Source organism: Marasmius oreades, chromosome 3 (genome assembly GCF_018924745.1).
Source record: "Marasmius oreades isolate 03SP1 chromosome 3, whole genome shotgun sequence".
Taxonomy (NCBI): Eukaryota; Fungi; Basidiomycota; class Agaricomycetes; order Agaricales; family Marasmiaceae; genus Marasmius; species Marasmius oreades.
In genome coordinates, this window is record NC_057325.1 from 924,403 (window position 1) to 945,897 (window position 21,495).

The 21,495-nt window shown below is 47.4% G+C and overlaps 8 protein-coding genes across 8 annotated transcripts; 5 read left to right on the top strand and 3 right to left on the bottom strand.

Annotated features, from left to right (window-relative positions):
* Nucleotides 1-3,052: 3,052 nt before the first annotated feature.
* Nucleotides 3,053-3,716, top strand: E1B28_005611 (uncharacterized protein; the record flags this gene model as incomplete). Its single annotated transcript, XM_043150180.1, has 4 exons — nucleotides 3,053-3,243; nucleotides 3,300-3,395; nucleotides 3,445-3,577; nucleotides 3,627-3,716. 4 exons carry the CDS (start codon nucleotides 3,053-3,055, stop codon nucleotides 3,714-3,716), a joined length of 510 nt encoding a protein of 169 aa, XP_043011267.1.
* Nucleotides 3,717-4,075: 359 nt separating this feature from the next.
* On the top strand, nucleotides 4,076-6,656 carry E1B28_005612 (uncharacterized protein; the record flags this gene model as incomplete). Its single annotated transcript, XM_043150181.1, has 10 exons — nucleotides 4,076-4,264; nucleotides 4,323-4,477; nucleotides 4,535-5,245; nucleotides 5,295-5,554; nucleotides 5,608-5,642; nucleotides 5,702-5,722; nucleotides 5,786-6,147; nucleotides 6,209-6,382; nucleotides 6,442-6,556; nucleotides 6,603-6,656. The coding sequence occupies 10 exons, from the start codon at nucleotides 4,076-4,078 to the stop codon at nucleotides 6,654-6,656; spliced, it is 2,076 nt and encodes a 691-aa protein (XP_043011268.1).
* A 1,970-nt stretch (nucleotides 6,657-8,626) lies between these two features.
* E1B28_005613 (uncharacterized protein) lies at nucleotides 8,627-9,407 on the bottom strand. The gene is made up of 5 exons (XM_043150182.1): nucleotides 9,397-9,407; nucleotides 9,243-9,338; nucleotides 8,973-9,186; nucleotides 8,845-8,912; nucleotides 8,627-8,792 (listed from the first exon to the last, which is right to left on the bottom strand). The coding sequence occupies exons 2-5, from the start codon at nucleotides 9,245-9,247 to the stop codon at nucleotides 8,708-8,710; spliced, it is 372 nt and encodes a 123-aa protein (XP_043011269.1). The 5' UTR covers nucleotides 9,248-9,338; nucleotides 9,397-9,407; the 3' UTR covers nucleotides 8,627-8,707.
* A 2,102-nt stretch (nucleotides 9,408-11,509) lies between these two features.
* Nucleotides 11,510-13,213, bottom strand: E1B28_005614 (uncharacterized protein). Its single transcript, XM_043150183.1, has 6 exons — nucleotides 13,094-13,213; nucleotides 12,612-13,037; nucleotides 12,259-12,553; nucleotides 12,131-12,204; nucleotides 11,708-12,075; nucleotides 11,510-11,650 (listed from the first exon to the last, which is right to left on the bottom strand). Exons 2-6 carry the CDS (start codon nucleotides 12,887-12,889, stop codon nucleotides 11,592-11,594), a joined length of 1,074 nt encoding a protein of 357 aa, XP_043011270.1. The 5' UTR covers nucleotides 12,890-13,037; nucleotides 13,094-13,213; the 3' UTR covers nucleotides 11,510-11,591.
* A 100-nt stretch (nucleotides 13,214-13,313) lies between these two features.
* Nucleotides 13,314-15,236, top strand: E1B28_005615 (uncharacterized protein; the record flags this gene model as incomplete). The annotated part of the gene is made up of 8 exons (XM_043150184.1): nucleotides 13,314-13,433; nucleotides 13,489-13,922; nucleotides 13,981-14,099; nucleotides 14,157-14,229; nucleotides 14,292-14,593; nucleotides 14,653-14,734; nucleotides 14,796-14,996; nucleotides 15,057-15,236. The coding sequence occupies exons 5-8, from the start codon at nucleotides 14,364-14,366 to the stop codon at nucleotides 15,234-15,236; spliced, it is 693 nt and encodes a 230-aa protein (XP_043011271.1). The 5' UTR covers nucleotides 13,314-13,433; nucleotides 13,489-13,922; nucleotides 13,981-14,099; nucleotides 14,157-14,229; nucleotides 14,292-14,363.
* A 129-nt stretch (nucleotides 15,237-15,365) lies between these two features.
* On the bottom strand, nucleotides 15,366-18,734 carry E1B28_005616 (uncharacterized protein; the record flags this gene model as incomplete). The annotated part of the gene is made up of 4 exons (XM_043150185.1): nucleotides 17,899-18,734; nucleotides 17,707-17,836; nucleotides 16,038-17,582; nucleotides 15,366-15,970 (listed from the first exon to the last, which is right to left on the bottom strand). The coding sequence occupies exons 1-4, from the start codon at nucleotides 18,604-18,606 to the stop codon at nucleotides 15,366-15,368; spliced, it is 2,988 nt and encodes a 995-aa protein (XP_043011272.1). The 5' UTR covers nucleotides 18,607-18,734.
* A 922-nt stretch (nucleotides 18,735-19,656) lies between these two features.
* On the top strand, nucleotides 19,657-20,099 carry E1B28_005617 (uncharacterized protein). The gene has a single exon (XM_043150186.1). The coding sequence runs from the start codon at nucleotides 19,681-19,683 to the stop codon at nucleotides 19,999-20,001; it is 321 nt and encodes a 106-aa protein (XP_043011273.1). The 5' UTR covers nucleotides 19,657-19,680; the 3' UTR covers nucleotides 20,002-20,099.
* Nucleotides 20,100-20,682: 583 nt separating this feature from the next.
* On the top strand, nucleotides 20,683-20,918 carry E1B28_005618 (uncharacterized protein; the record flags this gene model as incomplete). The annotated part of the gene is made up of 2 exons (XM_043150187.1): nucleotides 20,683-20,765; nucleotides 20,816-20,918. The coding sequence occupies 2 exons, from the start codon at nucleotides 20,683-20,685 to the stop codon at nucleotides 20,916-20,918; spliced, it is 186 nt and encodes a 61-aa protein (XP_043011274.1).
* Nucleotides 20,919-21,495: the final 577 nt, after the last annotated feature.

Here is a 21,495-nt window from a genome sequence, read left to right on the forward strand (position 1 = left end):
CGGGTGAGTTGTTAAATCTGTTGGAGAGGAATGTATAAACTTACCCTTGTAAAGATACGGCAAGCCGCTGACGAAACATATCTCAACGACTCGGACGAAAACAACATCGCCAACGGCATGAACCCCGATAGTTACCAACCCCCACCTGAAGAGATGCATCACAATGATGGCCCTCCAAACGAGACAGGCTTATGTGGTGAAGAGGATGCAGAAGAAGAATATCCTTCGGCTTCCATCATCCTGCTTGAAGATCTCAACGAAATTGAAGATATGATCAAGGCCATCCGTTCTTACGATTTCGTGGCGGAGAAATCACAATGGACAGAAGACGAGTTTCTTTCATTTCAGAATCCATCAGCTGACGCTTGGAATATCAATGACCCCGATGTCATAGCATCCTTTCAGCTCTATCTCGAACTTTCACCAAACTGCTCTGAGGCGACATACCGAACGACTTATATAATCTGGAAAAACAGGTACCCGGATTCCAAGCTGCTATCGTTTGACCAGGTTCGGCATCGCTTCAAGTCTTTTACTGGTGTAAACCCGCTGTGGTGCGACATGTGCATCAACTCGTGCATGGCGTTCACTGGCAAATACATACATCTGGACCATTGTACAGAGTGTGGGGAGGAACGTTACAGGTTGGAATCCACCACTCCACGTCGTCAATTCGTTACCCTACCTCTCGGCCCGCAACTACAAGCGTTCTGGCGACATCCAAATTCCGTTTCCAAACTCAAGTATCGAGTGGACCGTACCAAAGCTCTCCTGGCCGAACGAAGAGCGACAGGCAAGATAGAGGTTCTGGATGACGTGTTGTGCGGATCAGAGTATCTGGACCTCATACAGGCAGGAGAGATTGGGGATAATGATATGGTGATCACCATATCGATGGATGGTGCACAGCTTTATCATGACAAGAGCTCCGACACTTGGTTTGGAATTGGGATGATTCTCGACTTCTCGCCTGAAATCCGACACAAGAGAGAGCTCACAGTCCCGTTGTTCATTATCGGTGGGCCGAATCCACCAAAAAACTACGATACTTTCCTGTTTCCTACGTTCTCCCATCTCTCTGCCTGTCAGCGCCTTGGTCTTCAGATATGGAACTCTGCTGATGGATCCACCTTCACGTCATACCCATGGCTCGCATATGCTTTGGCAGACACAGTTGGAATGGCAGAGCTTAGTGGATCAGTGCGTCACCATGGGCGGAATGGTTGTCGCCTCCTGTGTCCGATGCCAGGTAGGCATAAACCCGGTGTAGGAACCTACTACCCTGTCATGCTGCGGCCCCACAGCGACAATGTACCTGCAGGTTCCCGCCACGAAGACATTGATGTCAATCAAGTTTCAGCCAGTACTCCGGAGCAGTACCAGAAACGACTGCTGTACGTACTTTCGTCAGGACCACGCAATTACGAGAGTCGGCGAAAGCAAACTGGCATTTCTCGCCAATCCCTTATGTCCAGTCTTCCAAAGGCAACACAAGTTCCTTCCTCCCTACCTGTTGATCTTATGCATCTTTTTCTGAACCTGTGTACCCTTCTTGTTCTTCTCTGGCGAGGCGCCATCAATTCTGCCAAGGACGACCCCCCTTCCTCATGGCCATGGGCAGTTCTACGCGATCCCGATGTCTGGCAAGCACATGGCGCTCGGGTGGGCGAAAGTTGCAAATATATTCCTACCTGCCTCGAGGCGCGAACGCCACGGAATCCGGCTGAGAAAATCAATACTGGGTACAAGGCCATCGAATATCTGGTGTATGTTTTCGGTCTCTGTCCTGCTCTGTTCTATGGTGTTCTCCCGGATCCATACTATCAGCACTTCTGCCAGCTGGTATGGGCGACACGAGTTATTCACAAGCGCAAACAGACTCGAACCAAACTAACGGAAGCTCACAAAGATTTTCTGACATTCGTGGTAAAATTTGAGCTGCTCTACTACAGGCGAAAAATGTCACGGCTTCACTTTGTCCGCCCATGTATACATGCCCTTGTCCATCTTGTCCCGGAATTTCTCCGCCTTGGCTCATTAACTGAACTTACGCAATGGACGATGGAGTGTACTATTGGCTGGCTTGTCAAGCAACTTCGTTCTCATAAAGAACCCTATGCTAACCTTAGTCAAAGGATCATTGAGCAAGCACGCTCAAATGCAATACGTGCTCTTGCGCCCCATCTCGCCTTGGAGGGAGTACAATTACCTAATTACTCGGTGGTTTTGGGAGACAATTTCTCGCTTCTTGGGCCCCATGATCTTCACTTGATGGATAATCCTGTGGCAGATGCTTTCAAGACATTCATTCAAGAATGGAACTGGCGCTCCGTTTCTAATTCTGAATTTACTATCACCCGCTATGCTCAACTGTCTCTTCCTAATGGTCAGATTGCACATTCCCTTTGGCAAGAACAGAAACGGCCAGATGGCAAGGTACGGAGGGCAAGAAATGTGGTGGTATGTATTTTGCCGAGTATCGTCGATAGCTATCTCTGACAGTGACCTTAGCTAACTCTAAAGGGGATTCGGCGACTCGCAGAGGTCTCATATTATTTCCTTCTTCAAAAGGGAGATATTCAGGTTGCCTGCGCCGCGGTCAAAATGTACTCAATTCCTGATTCCGACATACTCAAAAAGTCATACAATACACTCGAAGTTTGCACGTTTCGGGAAGATGCAGATATCCAAGTTGTTGACGCTAAAACCATCGAAGCCATAGTTGGGATGATTCCGTTTTACCGACCTGGAGTTAGAGATTGGGAGGGGAACGAATTTTTTGTTCTCGAGAAACTAAGCCCAGCAGAGCCAAGTGTTATTGTAAATGAACTGATTGACGATGAAAGCCAGGACCAGGACTGGCAATAAGCTTCAATTTCTTCTCTGTATACTAGGGAAATAAATAGGCTTAGATACCAAAAATCTAATCTAACACCTCTGACTTTATGCTCTTCAAGTCGGTTTCACGTCACGGTTGTATCACAGCCACCGTGTTATCTTTCCATCTGCAACCACCATCACCGCACCCTCTTGTGTACTGTTTTCCATCAAAATGGCTGGCATTGACTCCAAAAAACTAGACGATCTCATTCATCAATCAATGGGGGAATTGGGATCAGCTGTAAACAATGGACTCATCAAGACTTTATTCAGAACGATACTCAAGAATGCAAGTGAAGAAATCCTGGTGCAAGCAAAGAACAAGGCCATCCTGAGTCTCAGGAAGGAGTTAGAGAATAGAAAGTGTGATATAAATTTATAATCTCCTCTGATAATTCTGTCATTCATGTTCACATCAGATTGCCTTCTGATACCTCTGGATCTGTGCAAGCGGGAGGGTCAACTGGAGAATTGAGCCGAGGGTTGAAACGAAAGCGAAATGATAACCACGAAATGTAAGTTATATTTTCTTCTTTATTTTCCAGTACTAAACTCATCTCACAGCATTCAAAAACCGGCAATAGAACCGATTTTTGGATACAGTGGAACACCAGCAGACCAGATTTTGTACATCCGGAAGTTAACCAAGGCAGGTCCAGGCACAGTTATTCAAACCGGTCAATTCTTCCCTGCTACGGTACGTGTTCAATTTTATTCGCTACAATATGTAAACTAAAATCCTCTAGTATAAGCTTGGAAAATGGGACTATGATTCTCGGGTCAATTCATTTGAAGACTGGAAGAAGGAGGAAGATATCAGAACAAAGGCTATCTAACTTCGAGCCATATCTTGACCTTGCTCTCCCTTGCTGTTGTTCGCGCTCTCGAAACACTCACCCAGCTGCTCCGATTGGCTTTTCTTGGACCTTGCTACAGTCTCCTGTATTGAAGTGTATAGTTTGTATTCATGAACATGTTTCTGTACTATCAATAGTATCTGCAGTCTTGAATTTTCTCAAAATTTTCTTATGTTCGACAACAATCTGATCACATGGATGGCGTTGACGCGACGCGACATGTTTACCAGACACGACCCATGCTCTGCTCATCTGCTCCTTACCATCACATCATCTTTCAGCTCGCTCTCTACGCTGCTCTGGACTGTACTTGCTCTGAATTTTAACTCTTTACTATCATGTTCCCCTCTCAAAGTGACAATTACAATGGCTTCAATGCGCCTCAACACAATCAACCACAAAACACACAACTCTATCAACAACAAGTGCTGCAGCAACAGCAGAATTTTCAACCCTCTATCAATATGACTCTGCCGTCTATGGCTTCGTTTGATCCTGCTGTAATTGCATACCAGAACCGACCAGAGGTAAGCCACATCTTATCTGATGGCAACTTTTATTGACTTATCTACATTTTTTCTGGAGCGATTTCCTCAAAATGACGGTCTTTTGGGACCGAAAATTCAGCTTCAAAACGTTGCTTTTACGATCACTGAGGATCAGTTACGATCCGCCGGAAATCCGGCTTTTCTGAGGTTAGAGTTGGAAAACAGGCGTCTTGAGACCGTGATACAGCTTCAGTGCGTATATTGATTTTCTGATACATTTTCAATAGCTAAATATGACCATGTACTTAGATCAGAGCTTCTACTATCTCGCGAGAAGGAAGCCAAACCCGGGCGTGCAACTTTCAACAAAGACGACTACTGCAATGTTTCGTTCTGGTCAAAACCTCGAAGTTCCATGTTGAAAAAAGCTATGGTCATCAATGTTACGGATCAAGACAGTGCCTCAAACTCACCATCATCGTCACCACCTCCAACGGGCAGGAAGAAAAAAGGGAAGAATCAACCACCTCCATCTCATCTCGAGAAGGAAGACAGCACTGTTATCAGCAAGGCAGAATACAAGGAGTTGCTACGGGACTTGAAGGGCTTTTGGCACGACAATATTGATAGGGAAGATCCACCAGAAAACTTTTCTGGCCTAGGTGCTTCGATGCAGGACAAATACAGAGATTTCCTCGAGACTCGGCACTGGTACCTGGCACTCTGCGACAACCATTGGAAGGTTGATGGCCTGTGGATGACACATTATCACAGTTGGAAGAAGAACCACTGTGCTAACCCAGCTAGGAAGCAGAATACACGCAAACGCCAAACACACTCCGATGACCCCGACTCGGAGGAACTGTCTAGGGCCAACAAACGTTATAGGACCCCAGAGAAAGTAAGCAATTTGATCTTGTCACATCTATTTCTCGCGCTCAGAAGCTCGCCTCTAGGTCTCTTCATCACCTTCGCCCTCTTCGCCCAGTCGGCCAACCTCAACGTCAACTCCCTCCATGAGTACCGGACCTTCCATTTTAACATGTGACACTGATACTCCATTGTCTAGCTGTGGCACGGAAATGGATTCTGTAGCTAACGTTCCACCAAGAGAAGTAAGCCGCCGGTTTCATAGATTTCGGTCAGCAGTAATGCAAGGTTTCCAGATAACGGCCAACAAGCATGCTCAACACCCACCGGTTCGATTTCGCTCTATCCCATCCATCCCATTTCAACAAGTGATACATTTCGTACAGGCTAGGGTAATTCCGAGGGACAGTATCATTGCCATTGATATGGCAGCATTGGAGGACGAAGTTTCCCGTGCCGGTAAGTCTCAATTGTATGTTTGCCCTTTGTTTTCATGACCTCTTCTCGGTTAGAAACTTCGTCCGTCGATGACAATTCAAATGCTGAGGTGCGTAACAACGGTACTTCACAGACAGGTACTGATTACTAAAGTTGCTTGATTTCCAGATCGTCAAGCGCAAACAAAAGGTGGGCTTCCTTGTAGCCCTGCTTATCTTCAAAGCGTACATCTCACTCACCACTTAATGGCAGAACCCAGTCGTCTTTACCATCCTCAAGACACTGCGGGAGCGCGTAGAAAGTCTCCCGGATGCTATCCCTCTTGGTATAGCTACGGGCCTGTTACAGCGGTACAGCGTCGAACCTTCCACGCTGACTGATGGCATGCCCAACGATGACCCTGAGATGTTGTGGGACCCAGAGGCCGGTGGGTGGGATTCGGAGTTCAATAATCTCCTTCCCCATACAATTTCCATGATCCACCCACTGGTGTTGCGCGGGGAGTATGGTCTTATTGGGCTCGTTTGCACGATGGAGCACCTGGTACAGGATCTCGGGCTGGACGAGTTCCTGCTTGATGGAAAGGTCAACCGCCTTCTCCAGGCCATCGATGAGTACGTATATCTCTTTTTCTTTCATTTGAGCACCGGAATTGATGGTAATCTTCTCTGACAGAGTCTGTAATCTTCTGGGCACAAGAGTAGACAACTTGACAACCATCGCAAGTGGGGCCGAACCGTCATCTTGTGAAACCGCCGGATTTGTTGAGCTTGTTGATACACGTACCATTAAGGCTCCAGGAAAGCGTGTGCGGGGTTCGTGGAAAATTCCAGATGATATTTCGCCAAAGTGAGAGGACTGAATTTTCCTCTCGTTAAACATGACTGGCTTCCTGTTTTATTTTATAGATGGGCGGCCGCCATCGATTGGAAGGCAGAACACCCTACCGGAACATTGAAGGAATTCAACACGGTCTGGCTGAAAACCATCTCCAAGGATCCCATCAAGCTGAAAGCACGTACCGTATTCTCTCGCCATACTTTTCTGCGCTGACTGCCCGTTATTCCAGACCTATCAGGAACGTGCTTCGGCCAAGCGACTTGAAACCAAGGGGAGGAAATGATTCATTAAGCCGGTGAGTCTCTTAGTACACTCTAACACGGTCGAATCTTAACTTGTACGCTACTCGAGGTCAAACGGAAACCACGCGGCGATGTGCAGTAGGACGGATGACGATGGAAATCAATGGAAATCAATAGAAATCAATAGAAATCAATTGTGTAGTCTACCTGTAAACTTGATTGTAATCAATAAGAATTGATATCTACCGATTATTGATGCATCCGATGTAGTCGAAGGAACCGATTCCTGCCGATTTCTATTGAGAAATTTTGTGAGGCAGAAGATAATTGGTGGGAGTCGACTGGAGTCTGCAAGTTATCCAGACTTCCGCTTATAGTTGACTATGGTTGATTGTTCACAAATGAGTCGGTAGGAATCGGGTTCAGTCGACTGTAATCAATGCATTTCTCATTGGGGGTCAGGACGGAGTGTAATACACGCTCAAATCTGTATGATAGGACAGCAATGTATGTTATGAATAGTGTACCGAAGATGGGTTTGATTGCTACGTGCGAGGTTAAGAGAAGTATGAAGTCATACTGAGGTAAAACGAGGAAGCCCTTAGTTGTAACTTACTGGTATGATGGGAAGGGCGACGTGTGAGCCTCGCCTTACGTACCGGAAGAGTGAAGATGACGATCCCGTTGGTCATCGAGGCTACTGGGAAAGATTAGTAGATTGGTCAAGCAATAAGCCACACACGACGAGAAAGCTCACGCAATATGAACGCGTAGTAAATAACACCTAGACTCAAGGTCACTCTGAATGCACGGGAGAAGTGAATTCAAGCGGTGATCTTACTGTCCTTGTAAATAGTTGTGAGGAGCTCCGACCTTCTTCCTCTCTGGTCTAAAAGGAAGAAAGTTAGGTGGTTGACCTGCTGTTGAAAAGGGCTAGTCTCACATGCTTTGACTCCAGGAATGAGGATCAGCATGAAGGTACCTAGAGAGAGGGTAATGGCATCTTGGTGTTTAGGCGAAAGCAGACGAAGGACTCGCCAGTATCATAGACCATCAGCAACACCCAGTTCACGAATAGACCTGGCTCACGCTCGACATCAAGCATCCACGAAAATTAGGGAACGGGAATGGGAGAGTTGCGACTAGTGGAATGGAATGGGGTTCTGCGTGATGACAGAGAAAGTTGAAGGAACCTACATTCCATGGAGTTCAAGGATCGCAATAATAAGCTATAAGCAGACACCCAACAGGCAAGGAAAAGTACAACGAGTCCTATAGCCTCCACCGGGATGCTCCTCCCCCAGACGGTCCAGACACGGACAGAGAAGAGGGTGAATGGCGACAAGCTCACAAAGCGCGACACGTCTCACTTTCCGACAGCAGGAGACCGATGATGAAAGACCCTGCATGAAAGATCACATCAGACCCATTGACTGATGTAGTACTGCAGCGTAGGACGCACAGCCAGTGATCCTGTAGTTTAAGGTGCAATGACCTGGATAGCCAGCAGCCTTGGTCCTAGAAAATACGCCCTGCCGCCTTGCACGGTGGCGAAAAATTAGAACCAAGCTGAGCAACGAGGCTCAAAATACGCCAAGTCTCTCACGACGAACCTATGCGTATACCTCGCGCGCTCACAAATCCGTCCCGTTGTGTTACCCCTGAGATCTGAACGTTCAGCGTTCAACCTTGCAACAAAATTGGTCGGACGCAGGAGTATGATGTTATTCTCATTATTGATGGATAAAAACTCTCCAGATATGGATGGATGGGTGGAGCGGTTATGCTAACAAACCCTTTACGGACTAGCCTGCGTGAACGACATCCGGGACGGAGTGGTAGGAGTTGAGGCTTGGCTAAACTGATTTAGTGGGAATTCTTCTATTGATGGACGGTGTGTGCAAGCGTCGGGGTGCTTTGCCAATGGTTCTGTGACAATGGTCGAATGGAGTCCTAAAAAGGTGATGCGACGGATGGTAAAATCCATGGGAGCCTTTCAAAGTTCGTGTGGTGTGATTGCAAAGCTTGAATAGATTGTCACATCCTGAACTATCAGTACATTCCTGTTAATCCAATGTGGTTGTAGATCCATTTAGAAATCGAGTAAATCCACTTCATCTTTGACACTGAATATAGAGCGATCTTTTGAATCCTTCATTCGATCGTCTTTGAGCATCCTAGGGAGGGAACCATCAGAACAATGTCGAAAAAACAAGTTCAATTTCATACCGTGCATCTACTCTAGCATCTTCGCCTTCTACTCCTACCACCGCCTGCGGCGTCTTGGCTTCTATAACCTATGCATGAAGAAGATTAGTAACGTATAACAGTGTCACGGAGGGAATATTGCAACACACATAATGGTTATCGCAGTGAGGGCAATACTCGTCACTCTCCTCGTACACTGTCATATCCTTTCTAAAAGCCTTTTTGCATTTCTTGCAGAGGAATGTCATTTCCACAGTCTTGACCAGTGTATGGGATTCTGTTTCTGCATGACATTCGGAACAATCGAACCACTTCTTGCAGCATGGCGCGCGTACTGCTACTTGAACATTCAGGATATGTCTACTGTAATGAAAATGAAACTTTTTAGTCCCCAGAAATAGGAAACAAATGGGTCTAACCACATATTTCGAACTTCCGTTGTGACGGCTCCAGCTGAGGTAAAAAGAGAGCAGGCGTGGAAAAATCAAGATCTCAGTGCGGATACTACCTAATTACTGCAGACATCAGACAAATATATGAATCTTGGCTGAATTACACAAAGCGATAACATACGTATAACTACTTGATGAGTGCGTTTGCGTTAGGTAAAAGAAATCATAGCACTATTATACAAGTTGACTAAAAAGTGTACAGCTCACAAACACCCACGAGTTGCAAAAGGTAAACCTCAATGATAAATGATGCAATGTCAAGTTCAAGATAAAGTCGCAAAATCCTACCCTTCATTATGCATCAGCAGCCGCTCGATACTCCTCCATTTCCTGGTCAAGTTCATCAACCGTCTTGTGCCGTTGAATTTGCTTCTTTAGCCGTTTGGGGCCTTTTCTAATGCGACGACGAGGGGGAACATGTATTTGAGCGGCTTGCGTTGAAGAGCTCTGAGGTGCAAGCTGAGGTGTATTTGCAGCAATCTTGGCGGCCGCTTTAGCTTGCCTAGGAAGATTGTGATTGACACCGTTTACCCTTTGTGTAACACCCTGAATACTCGGGCCAGACGAAAGGGCTTCACATAGAACTCACTGAGTACCGTTGATAGTCGATGAACCTGTTGGAAGTGACGAGTTCTTCTCGATTCGATCGAATAGGGATGGTGGTTGCGTTGCACTCGAGGTGACACTAGAACCGGAAGTTGGCAATGAATCTGTTATTATTTCAATCCTTATGGGCCGTCCTGAGGAGACACGGTAATCGGTTAGTGAGATGAGGTAACGAATGAGAAAAGCCAACGTACGGCCGTCCACAAACTTCCCGTCGTATTTTGCCTGTGCAACTCCAGCATCGCCTGGTTTTTGAAACCACACAACGGCCATTCCTTTCGACTTTCCCGCAGAGTTGTATATTATGAACGAGTCCTTCAAGGGTCCAACTGTTTTCTTGAATAATTCCTACGACAGAACGGTGTAACTGTAAGAGATTGAAAACTTTGAGTTTATTTGAGACACTCACATCGACCTCTTTCTCGCCAACATCTGTCGGAAGCTGACTGAGTAAGATCTTGCTCCCCAATAACGTTGACCTATTGCCCAAACCAGAAGAAAAACCTGGTTGTCCTGGTGTTCGCCATGCTGGGGGTACATGGCCAGCTGCGCTGCCTAAGACACGGTGTTTGGGACCGTAAAAGCTGTTGTAGCGGGCGTATGGAAGCGGTCTGTTGTATCCATTCATCGTAACAGAGTAGATTTGTGCTGTCTGTACTTGACGAATGTACGTGTCTTGAGTGGTAGCAAGCGAGAGAGAACTCAACAAGACTGGAAACCCCCGCGTCTGGTTTGTGACGCCCATGTTGAACGTGAGAGCGAGTCGTTTCTTTTCCTTTTTGAAGTTCATCCGAGATACATTTGGGGATTTTCTTAGAGCGAGACGGAACAGGAAGACAGTAGTGGCCAAGAGCCGGGTTCCCAGCTCGCGAAATTTTGGATCTTCTCGTATAATTCGAGGTCGAAGCACCCGCAATCCTACACCTGACCGTACATTTCCCTATACCTATACATGCTTGCCACCGTGTCAGACAGGTAAAGTTACAGGCCAACCGCAATTCATATGTGCATATACGGTGTAAAAGACAACCGTTTACAAAGCCCTTCTACAGCAGCTCGAAAGCCATTGATACTGTTCGTTTCATTCGTCGGTTGGCGATATCTTGATTTCTTCGAGCCATCTGGACCTTAAGGTCCCTGCAAATATGGAATGGCATCAAGGCATCTTCAGAAGACATCTTGAAAAGTTTTGCTGCCACACGGACTTGAACTTTCGTTATCTGACGAAGATTCATTTCTGGTTCCTGGAGAAACCCAAGGCCTGGTCTTCAAATCCGATTCTATCGAAGTGTCCAAACGCCCTCCAACCCACTGAATCTTGGATGAATATCTCGTCCATATCGACTCATTCTCATTTTTGTTTACCATCATGCCGAGAACTCACATTCCCTATAAACCAAAAATTCATTTCGTTCCTGTTTACGGCCAAGTTTTTGACGCATATGTATTGCGTGTCTGAAGCGGCCTGCCTCGCGAAGAGTGAACTTGCACTTGAAACGGAGGGCGTAAATTTGAAGGAGCACAACCAAACTGGAGGGTCACCTCGGTGCGAGGTGTCTCCTTCCGATAGTGAGTAGATCAATCGGTCCAACCTTTTAGTGATTTTTGGGCCAGTCAATGTAGTTCGGGTTGGTGGAAAACGGGAGCAAAGAATCAAATTCCCCCGGTTGAGAGGGTTGAGAGGCTTAGTAAATACAAATGGTTTCACGATTACAGGCATTGTGAGTAGTATTGGTTACTCGCTGTACAAGTGTAGGGAGACTCGCAAACTAAACAATCGACACTCGGTCAATAAAGCTTGTTGGAAAGAAGCTGACGATATTCACCTGTTGCTCCGGTCCAGCCAATTCCACCACACTGTCCCCAATGGGGAACCGTACCACCAGTTGGAGGGTTGGAGGGTGGGTTGGTAGGTGCGGTTGTCGTAGTAGTACTCGAAGGCGGGTTACTGGGACTATTGCCTGGCCTGACATTTGTCAAACCGAACCAAGCCAAGACGTCGTCAACGCGTTCGGGTACCGTATGCCCAACCCCGTTAGCAAATATCGCCTGAACGTTGGGGCCAAAGGAAGCGCGCCAATAATTGGAAAGAGGATTACCGGTCTGATTGCTCGTCGGTGTCTGGGAGACTCCAAAGACGTTGGTCCATTGTTTGATTTCTTCGAAGAAGTTTTGGGGATAGAGAGTAGTGTCACTAAAACAGCGAAGTGTCGGAGATGGTTCAGACAAAAACATAGAGGTAAACGTACACGGAGCCATGCCAGAATTGCATTTTCGGGCGAGTACCAGAGAAAGCGGAGTACCCACTACGAACTTGGTCTCCCTAAAGAAGGAAGGTTACGATGCACATCGACCGGTAGTGAAAATGGGGACGTACCCATTGTTGCGCCGTTTTGATGAGCTGACCAGTGGCGCATTGGCTGTTCCACAAGCTAGAACCTGCGAAGCATCCGTAGGGAACACCAGAGAAGGCAGATCCAGCCTTGAAAAGGTCGGGATAGGCACCCAAAAGTACGTTCGTCATCATGGCACCAGATGATGTTCCAGTTACAAAGACGAGACTGGGATCAACGCCATAGTTGGAAATCGCGTAGCGAACCATGGAGGCGATCGCCAACGAGTCTCCTCCGGAGTCATGGTGGAGTGTTCCATCGGTATGTACGTCCCAACAACTATGGATGTCTAGCGATTGAGAGGTGGTACATGCGCGTGAGTGAGATAGTCACGTACCCTCCGGGATCTGGCGCATCTGGGTAGATGACAATGTATCCGTGAGTATCAGCCTGGTTAGCATATTGAGTTCCAGAGAAATATGCCTGCGCTGTCCCGGTACAGTAGTGGACAGCGACGATGAGGGGCGTTGGGTGGGCAAGTTGGGAAGGTCGATAGACAAACATCTGAACCCCGGTTGGATTACTGCCGAAGTTGGTGACCTGCTGAAGTTGTCCAGCAGCAGCAAAGGCTCCAGCTGCCCCCATCAGCAGCGTTGAGAGTGATTTCAACAACATTTTGGAACTGCAGGTTGTTAGAGTAAGTTCCAGCACTTGAGCAGCATTTTAAAGCTTCGCTACTACCGTACGGGCGCCGTAAGACGAGGACTACCCGAAGTGCATCCGTCAGAAGACGATCATGATGAAATTATCAACACATGGAGTCCTAATAAAAGGCGAACATGTGAATCAAGAAGCCAAAACGATGTCTTCAAGACTTGCCGCCGGTCAACGAATGCAGCTCTAGTTGAGTGTTAGACGTGCTTCACCACATTCTCATCCTGATGTGTTCATAAGAGGTAGAGACCGAGGTGTTTATTTCAAAATGGTGCTTTAGCGTCCGACCGTGACACCACCCGTGACCTCGGTTCTTTTGCTCCTACTCAATTCTATGGGGTTCATCGTGGAATCGACCTTTTCATATGACTGTCCGCTCTCAACTAAAGACTTATTGACAGTCAACGGGAAAATCCAGGTTAATACACGGACATGTTCAACTAGCTGGATGTAGACAAAGTCTATTTTATACTGTCGTGGGTCAACTCGGAGCTTGTATGAAGAGGTACGCCCGCCGAAGTCTACATCAAAGTATATCATAGTTGACTTGTGAGACCTAGTCATCTTTGCTCGGAATATCTGCTTTCAGGCCGCTGTCCGATATTCGTGGACGGCCCCCGCTGAAAGTGAATGGGTGTCAAATCAAGTGCCAGGGAGTCAAGTTTTGGAACGCATCTGACTCGACTACTACCTGAAGCTCCTGAGGGTTGATCGGCGCTGGCTCGTTCCCGATATCGTATAAGTGTAGAGATACTTATCATTCGATCAAGGGTCATTTGAACATGTGGAAGGTTTAAGTGGACCCGAAACAGCACGGAACACGAAAAAAGCATCTCTGGCTCAGAAATGGCGCGGTTGTCTTTATCTTTCAAAGGACAGAACCTTAGGCACTCGACCCTCATTCGCAACGCGACCCCCTGGACAAAAGCAAAAAGCATCGCTCCTGAAATTCTTCATCGTTTCCCGGGTCGCACGATGGCACGATGGTGTACTCGTAAGCCTTCATATTCAGTAAACATCAGATTCATACATCTCAATTGCGCTCTTATCAGATACTCAATATCAGCCGGATCTTATCAGATAAGGATCTTGTAATCTGTCCTGGTCTATGGCAGAAGGAGAGAGGTATTCACCACCGGGGACGAGCTGTCCATTGAAAAGTGTATGCAGAGTAAGATCGAGTCACTTGCTGCATGTGCAAAGATATTCGTTCATCTCAATTCCTCAGTGTATGGAGCGAAGTAACGGGATTATGCGATTTCTAGCAAAGTACCCTTTGGTCCTATACAGTTGACCACTGTGTAGGTGGCGCCATCGAAACATATAAAGAGCACCATTTTTGAGTGTTGAGGACCATCAATAGCCACTAGTGACTAGTGAATCTTCACAAATCCTCTTTTTCTCCAGCTCCTCTACTCTCTGCAAACCTTCGACCATGAGCTCGACCACGCCACAGGTCAACAGCCAGGAAATCTGGACTCGCGAGGATGATTACCAAAATTCCTTCCTCATTCCTCAAGACGATGCGCTCGATTTCGCCACGGAGAACAGCTCCAAGAATGAATTGCCCCAGATTGCGGTCAGCCCTGCTCAAGGAAAGTTTCTGTACCTGATCGCAAAGTCTATCGGTGCAAAAAGGGTGTTGGAAGTGGGCACTCTCGGAGGGTCAGCCGTTTACGTGTATTTATTTATACATTCTTGCGATGCTAAAGCTCGAGTTCTAGGTATTCCGCCATCTGGCTATCTCGCGCCCTCCCTCCTGATGGAGATTTAGTCACTCTCGAATCAGAGGAGAAACATGCCATGGTAGTTTGTCATCCTTTCTGATGCTACAGACAGCTGACTTGGGCTTCCCTGGCGATCACAGGTCGCGCGCCAGAACCTTGATAACGCGGGCGCAGACATATCTGCACGCGTCAAGATCATTTTGGGATCTGCAACCGATTCTCTTGTTCAGCTCAAATGCGTACCTCGACCTTTTGATCTGGCGTTCATCGACGCGGACAAGAGTGGTTTTCTGACTTATTACACGGAAGCGAAAAGGCTTGTTAGGTCTGGTGGTGTGATTGTATGATTTTGTTTCAACATCTTTCACCGGTTGCAACCTGGAGTTGACTTTTTTTTGCAGTTGATTGATAACATGGTTCGTCGAGGCGGACCTTCCGACCCTACAAACACAGAGCCGGCCAATGTGAAAATCAGGGAGCTTCTGCAGCTCATTAAAGACGACAAAGAAGTGGAGGCCACAACGATTTCGACTGTTGGCGTTAAAGGATATGATGGATTCACCTATATCCTCCGCAAGTAAGATAAATATACATAGTAATATCGATCGTATGGTCCACAATATCTGTATCAGATTCACAAAATTGTCTATGCACGTTAGAGGATTAACCGATACAAAAGTCAAGAATTTAAATATCACCATAAGTAAATGTTATCCCGCCCCTTCTTCACCTTCCTCCAATATCGGCACAGTCGTAACGGCTGCATGAGCCCTCACACTTGCCCACTCAATCGCATCTATATTTCTCTCCAAATCAATGGGCCCTTCCTCCAAGTCTTCAACATCTCCAAGAACACCGTCTCCCATCCTCAACCTCCTGATTTCCCTTCTCAACCTCTCAACCTCCTCATCCCTCCTCTCCACCCTCGCTTTCAACACCCGGATGTACTCATTCCCACAGATCAATAACTGTAATTTACTGACACCTTTATTCGGTCCCTCCGCTCCCGCCTTCGGTGGCCCTCTAGGTGGCAAAGCACCAGGAAGCATCGACGCTCTCGCAGCGGCTACAACGCCCGCAACAAATCCTCCACCAGCCAAGTCATCCGCAGCATCGGAAGAAGATAATGGAATAGGAGGTAGAAGTCCACGTAGGTCATCAAATGTAGTTTTCAACGAATCCCGTCGTTTCTGCTCAGCAGCCTTGTGAGACGTTTTGCGTACAGCTGTAACAGGAAAAGACGGAGATAGGGGTGAATTGTTTGCTATTGAAGGTGAAGGAGGAAGCATGGGACTGTTTGTTACAGAGTTGCTTGCTGTATGCACACGAATCAAGTCTCTTCAGTACCTTGTTGATCGCAATAAAGTTGAAGGATGCCTCACCAGGTAGGATCGCTTTTAAGTTTGGACTATGAGCAACATTCCCTTTCCTCCCTGACCTGCTTCTCGTGGACACGCCCGCAGCTTCAGTGATACCAGCACCTGTAGCATCCTTGGCAGTTTTACCTTTCCCTTTTCTCCCCGTCGTTGTTTGAGGCGGGCCGGAAGCCGTTGCCGGGACGGGGGTATCGATACTCGGAGATGGGGGAGGAATCAGAGAAGATGCTGACGTTGGAACAGCAGCAGAGTGAGGAAGAAGAACCGCAGCGCCTAAACCTTCTCCAATACTTCCTCTCCTCATCCCAATATCCTGGTTGTTCTCAAATCCACCGAATATTCCGTTTCCGTTCCCACCGGAATTGACACCGATACTAGAAGAATGATTGTTCATCCCGCGTCCGAGATTCATGATACTTGCAGGAGTAACAGGCACGAGCGGTGGAGGCATACTTCCCGGTGCTGGGTGGTAGCTCCTACTCGGACTCGTGGCCGAACCGCCAAAATTGAAGTCGAAGCCCATATCCATGTTATACATCCCGACACCAAAACTTTGTGGGTTAGACGATGAGTTGGAAGAAGACGAAGAAGACGAAGAAGACGGATGTGCGGAAGAGCTTGCATTCGTGTTCTGACTCGAGGTGGACCCTGTGGCAGGGGGAGGCATAGACAACGATAGATCGACAGGCGACGGTGAATCTTGCACCATTTCATCCGTCCCAACGTTGTTCCCAATTGTACCGGTGCCTGAAGCACTAGGTCCAGTGTTACTACTGCCGGCATTCGACGGCGAGGCTTTCGAAGCCGCTACGCTGTTCTTCCTGCTCCTATTTCCTGATATAACACCACCAGGTGTCCCTTTCATTAACGGCGTCGAAGTCACAGATCTAGAGCTGCGCGAGTTCCTCCTGGGGCCAACCGAAGAAGGTATGGATTCGGGTATTGTAGCCCTGACAGCGTGACTTTGCCGTGTTTTTCGTACATGATCCTCCGCTGGTGAGGAAGCTCTTTTGGTACTAGTCGAACTCCATTCCATCTGGGATTGTTCTTGATGTGGTTGACCATGGTGGAGATGACGGTGGTTATAAGCTTGGACTCTACTCCTAGCATTCCCTGTGCCTCCTTCAGCACCCAACCAGGGACTTGTGAGAGGACTTATATCAAAATCATTCTCATGTTGTGTTTGGGGGTGTGAGAACGCTATATGAGCAGGCGCAGAACTCGTTCCGCGGTGATAAAAGGAGGAACTGTCGGTGTCATTGCCCGAGTTGCGCGAGAAACGACTAGCTAGCGGAGCTAGATTCTCCAGCACCATGTCATTCGCACTATCGTCCTCTTGAGCACCGAAGACGGGAGTCTGAGTGACTGAGTGCGGGTTGGAGTGCGAATGGGATTGGCGTGAAGGCGACGTTGAAGCACCGTACGAAGAGTGATTTTGATTATTTTGAGTGTTGTTCGTTGAATCGTTTATATCGTTACAATGGAAATTGAGGAGCATAGGCGAAACGAATTCAACTGCAGGAGCCGAGGCACGAAGTTCGGTTGAAGAGCCTGTTGGCGGAGAGAAAAAAACATATAGCCAAGTCAAGAATAACAGATAGATAGTCACAGACGATAAGGAAAAGGAACAAAAAGGTTGAGCGACAGACTTTGTTAGAATAAAGTGGGTACGAACCTGGAGTAGGGAGACCATGAAACAAGCTGGAAGATCGACTGTGGTTCTGATTATGTGTCTGGGCCACTGAGGGGGATCCCTCCGATTCCGAATGGAGTCCGAACATTGCGCCGCTGTTGATGATTGCCAGCTGCAGTCCATGGACCAAGAATGAATACGAAAGATCGAGAAAGAAATAAACTAGACACGCACCTGTTGTTGAAAAATCTGGGCTTGTAGATGCTGCAGCTGCTGCAGCTGAGCCAGTCTGAATTGTTCTAGCATGATTTGCTGGCTAACATTGCCGGTAGGAGACCCAGCTTCGTTTCCCCCAGAGGCCCCTCCTATGTTGTTCAACGAATCAAAATTCGTGTTCAACAACTGAGGGTTTAACGATGACCCTCCTCCAAGAACTCCAACACCTGCGAGCCCTCCTAGTCCTTGTATCGCTGAAGCCTGCGTCTGGGTGTGTTCTGTATTCGTAGCATTTTTCTGATTCTGCCGACTGTTGGTGTCGTAGAAAGTAAACATGCTCTGGCCGATTGCCTCCTGTGTTTGCGCACTACTACCAGCATTGCGATGAATGTTTTTGTCTTGACCCGATGAGGGATTAGTACTAGACTGATTCAAGTCTAGAGCAGACATGGCGATAGTCGAAATTGGAGATAAGGGCGTTACCAATCCACCAGGGTCGTTGAGAGAACCTGTCGACTTCGACGATGGTTCTGCGTTGAGAGTGTGGTCGATGTCGATGTCGATGGTGGGAGTCGGGGGAGAAACGATGGAATGGTCTCCTGACGCTGGAGGCACGGGAAAAAAAGACGCCATAAAATCTATCGACGCTTCGCTCCCGAACTCTCTTTCTCGAGCACAGTCGTGAATCCTACTCGACCATTCATGGCGTGTGTTGTCTGAGGGCATTGGTTAAAAAGAGAGATGGTGTTGGGCCCTGTTCTACACACGAAAATCCACAAGTCAATCAAAAGATGAAATATGATCCGGAAATTTACACAGGCGATATCTACCAGTGTCTGGATGTCAAACAACACAACTAAACGCTGAAGAGAGTTTAAGCTTCGGATTATCGGAAATCATAAGTAGCGAGCAGGGTTGGTTCCATTCAAATTTACTCCAACACATGCCATCGTTTCACAAGCCTGCTAACTTAGTAACTACGGTTGTGTACCTGTGGCGCAAAATTCCTGTCGACAGACCCTCGCCATCCATTTTAGAGCAACGAGTAAGGCGGGACTCTGACTCTGAGAAGTGAAACTCATATCTAGACGGAATATGATGGATAATTTGCCACCATCTGCTCGCTACATGGCCTGGACCAGTCCATCAATCCCGAGCATACCGAAAACACCGCCGTTTTTCCGCGAAAAGGAGACCTCCGCTCTTTTCATGTTTCTATAAGACCTGTCGCACCATCGGTAATTCCTACTCGTTGGCAGAAGGAGCGAGTTGATCGGTACTCAACTCGACAGATAGTACTTGAACACATTCCAGAGCTGTCTAAGCCAAGAGGTACGCGAACAGATGGTGATGGCGTTATGCTGGCGTGTGTGACGTGTCCCACAGGCGTAAGTAGGTCCCCTGATAATCCCGGTAGAGCCCTCATCCAAAACCACCGATTTTCACGAAATTTTTGGCCATCTTTCATGCCAAAACACCGAATTTTTGACCGGAATTGGCCCATATGTATCATGCTGAACCGTCACCCAGATCACCGAAAAACGCCCCCCCTCGAAGGTGTCATGCTAAATCACCGAAAACTCAGCAATGATCATCTGACGCGGAAGGCCTTCCAGGTTGGGCGATATACGACGGCAGCAGGCTGGGCCGCTGTATTTAAACTTCACCTAGTCCTAGTTTATACGCAGCAAAACGGTTATTTCGATTATTTTTTTAAAACTCAAGTGTAATTTCCAATTGATGAAACAGCAATTTCGTAAACGTTCAAGTTAAAATTTTCTCCCAACTACCATCTGCGACATGCCAAAGCTCGAGGCCCCAGATGTCATTGTCGACGTTGATGACAACGAAGACGATAACAAGCAACTTCCGGGCCCGGAACTACCAAAATTACTCCTTGAATCTCTCAAGATTCCATCCGACACCTCTGTTTCCACTCTGCTTGACATCCCGAGAAAAGACTTACCCACACGTCCCAACAGTCGAAAGTATTTCCTTGAAACGGTGGATTGGTTCACGAACGAACAGTACCATAGACGAGCAGATTTCATCGCTCGTGATTCCTTCCGTTGCATTTCGGTTCAGCTGTACGATGACTGCGTTGGTGGAAATATAGATTGAACCGAATACTAGTGAGAGACAGACAAAGAAAATTAGACAGTGACTCAGTATCGTAGGTGTGTTGTAGACTCGTAATACTCATTTACTGGCTTTCTCCCTCATTTTCCGCCCTATATGAGGTTTCATGCCACTACCACCGAAAAATGACCTTGGGCTGGAGGTCTCATGCCAAATCACCGAAAAATATCCAAATGGGGTAATAAAAATCACCGAATTTGGCCTAGTCCTGGATGAGAGCTCTACCGGGATTATCAGGGGTCCTGGCGTAAGTAGAGTATAATAGGTGAAAAAAGAAATTTGTCAACGATAATCATCAGCGGCAGGCATTATAAGGCGTCCAAGGTTGACAAAAGTAGATGTGGCGCAGCAGGACCCTACACCTTCGCCGAGCTAGACGTATTGACTGGCTGCAATAGTTGAACGACGCCTAAAGGCGGCAAGCGGAACTCCGGGCCGTCAGGCGTCAATCGCACTTCGTCGGCCGACGTGGGCGTTCTCTAGTAGTTGTCAAGCATTTACTGGTCGGTTCTCATCTAATGACACGACATAGTCTCTCTTCGGTGACAACGCGTTCGACATTCCGACCTTCATTTTCCCCCTTCATTCCACTCCCGCCCGTCGAATCTACCAATGGCCTTCAACGGAGCTCGCGGATTTCGATGAACAGTGCTGTTTTCAACGATGTTCAAGGAAACCAGATCGTCAATCATTATAACCAAACGATCATTCAGTAACAGTGGAGGAACTGTATGGAGTACGACAAGGTGAGTAGTTCGGGCCCTTATACATGATGAAGCGCTGATGTCGTCCTTAGTACCGTAAAATCGTTCATTGGGACGTCTATAGACTGGAAGACATTCATTTCCAACGAGGATCGTCAAGATGCTGGGACCATCATCGTTGAAATTGGATGGTAGAAGTCCGGCTTGAAAGAACCATCAGCAACGCAGAAGTTTACCACGACCGAAACTCGAGATTTATGGTGGTGTCATATAGTGGGCCTGCGCCAAGAAGGTGCATAGCCATTTCCCCCGCTACACATGTCGCTCACACTATTTCTTTCGGGCATGGAGAGAAGACTTTCGAGAATTTGCTCGACATAGGTTGGTTTACCGGACCGATTATGACCATGGTTACTGGCGACTCGTTGAAACAAGAAAAGGAATGCAGAAAGCATGCAACTTTCGCCGTCAATCAGTCGAATATCCCCATATCAATTTTCTACACCGGTGCGGCTTGGGTGCTCTTCTGCCGAGATATAATATATGTTGACTCACCTTTTAGAGGAATCTTGGCTGTCTCGAGTCTAACCTGTGGATTGATTACAAGGCAGGTATCTTTGTTAGTGGGCCTGAAATGTCCGAATGCGTCTTCAGATGAGTCTGGACGTTGAAAGTCGAGTCCCTTTTATCGAGCGTCGAACTTCTCCAAAACGACGTTCTCTGGCGGTGTTTCTCCCACTTACCGTTGGAGCGCTTGAACTCTGGACTTGCC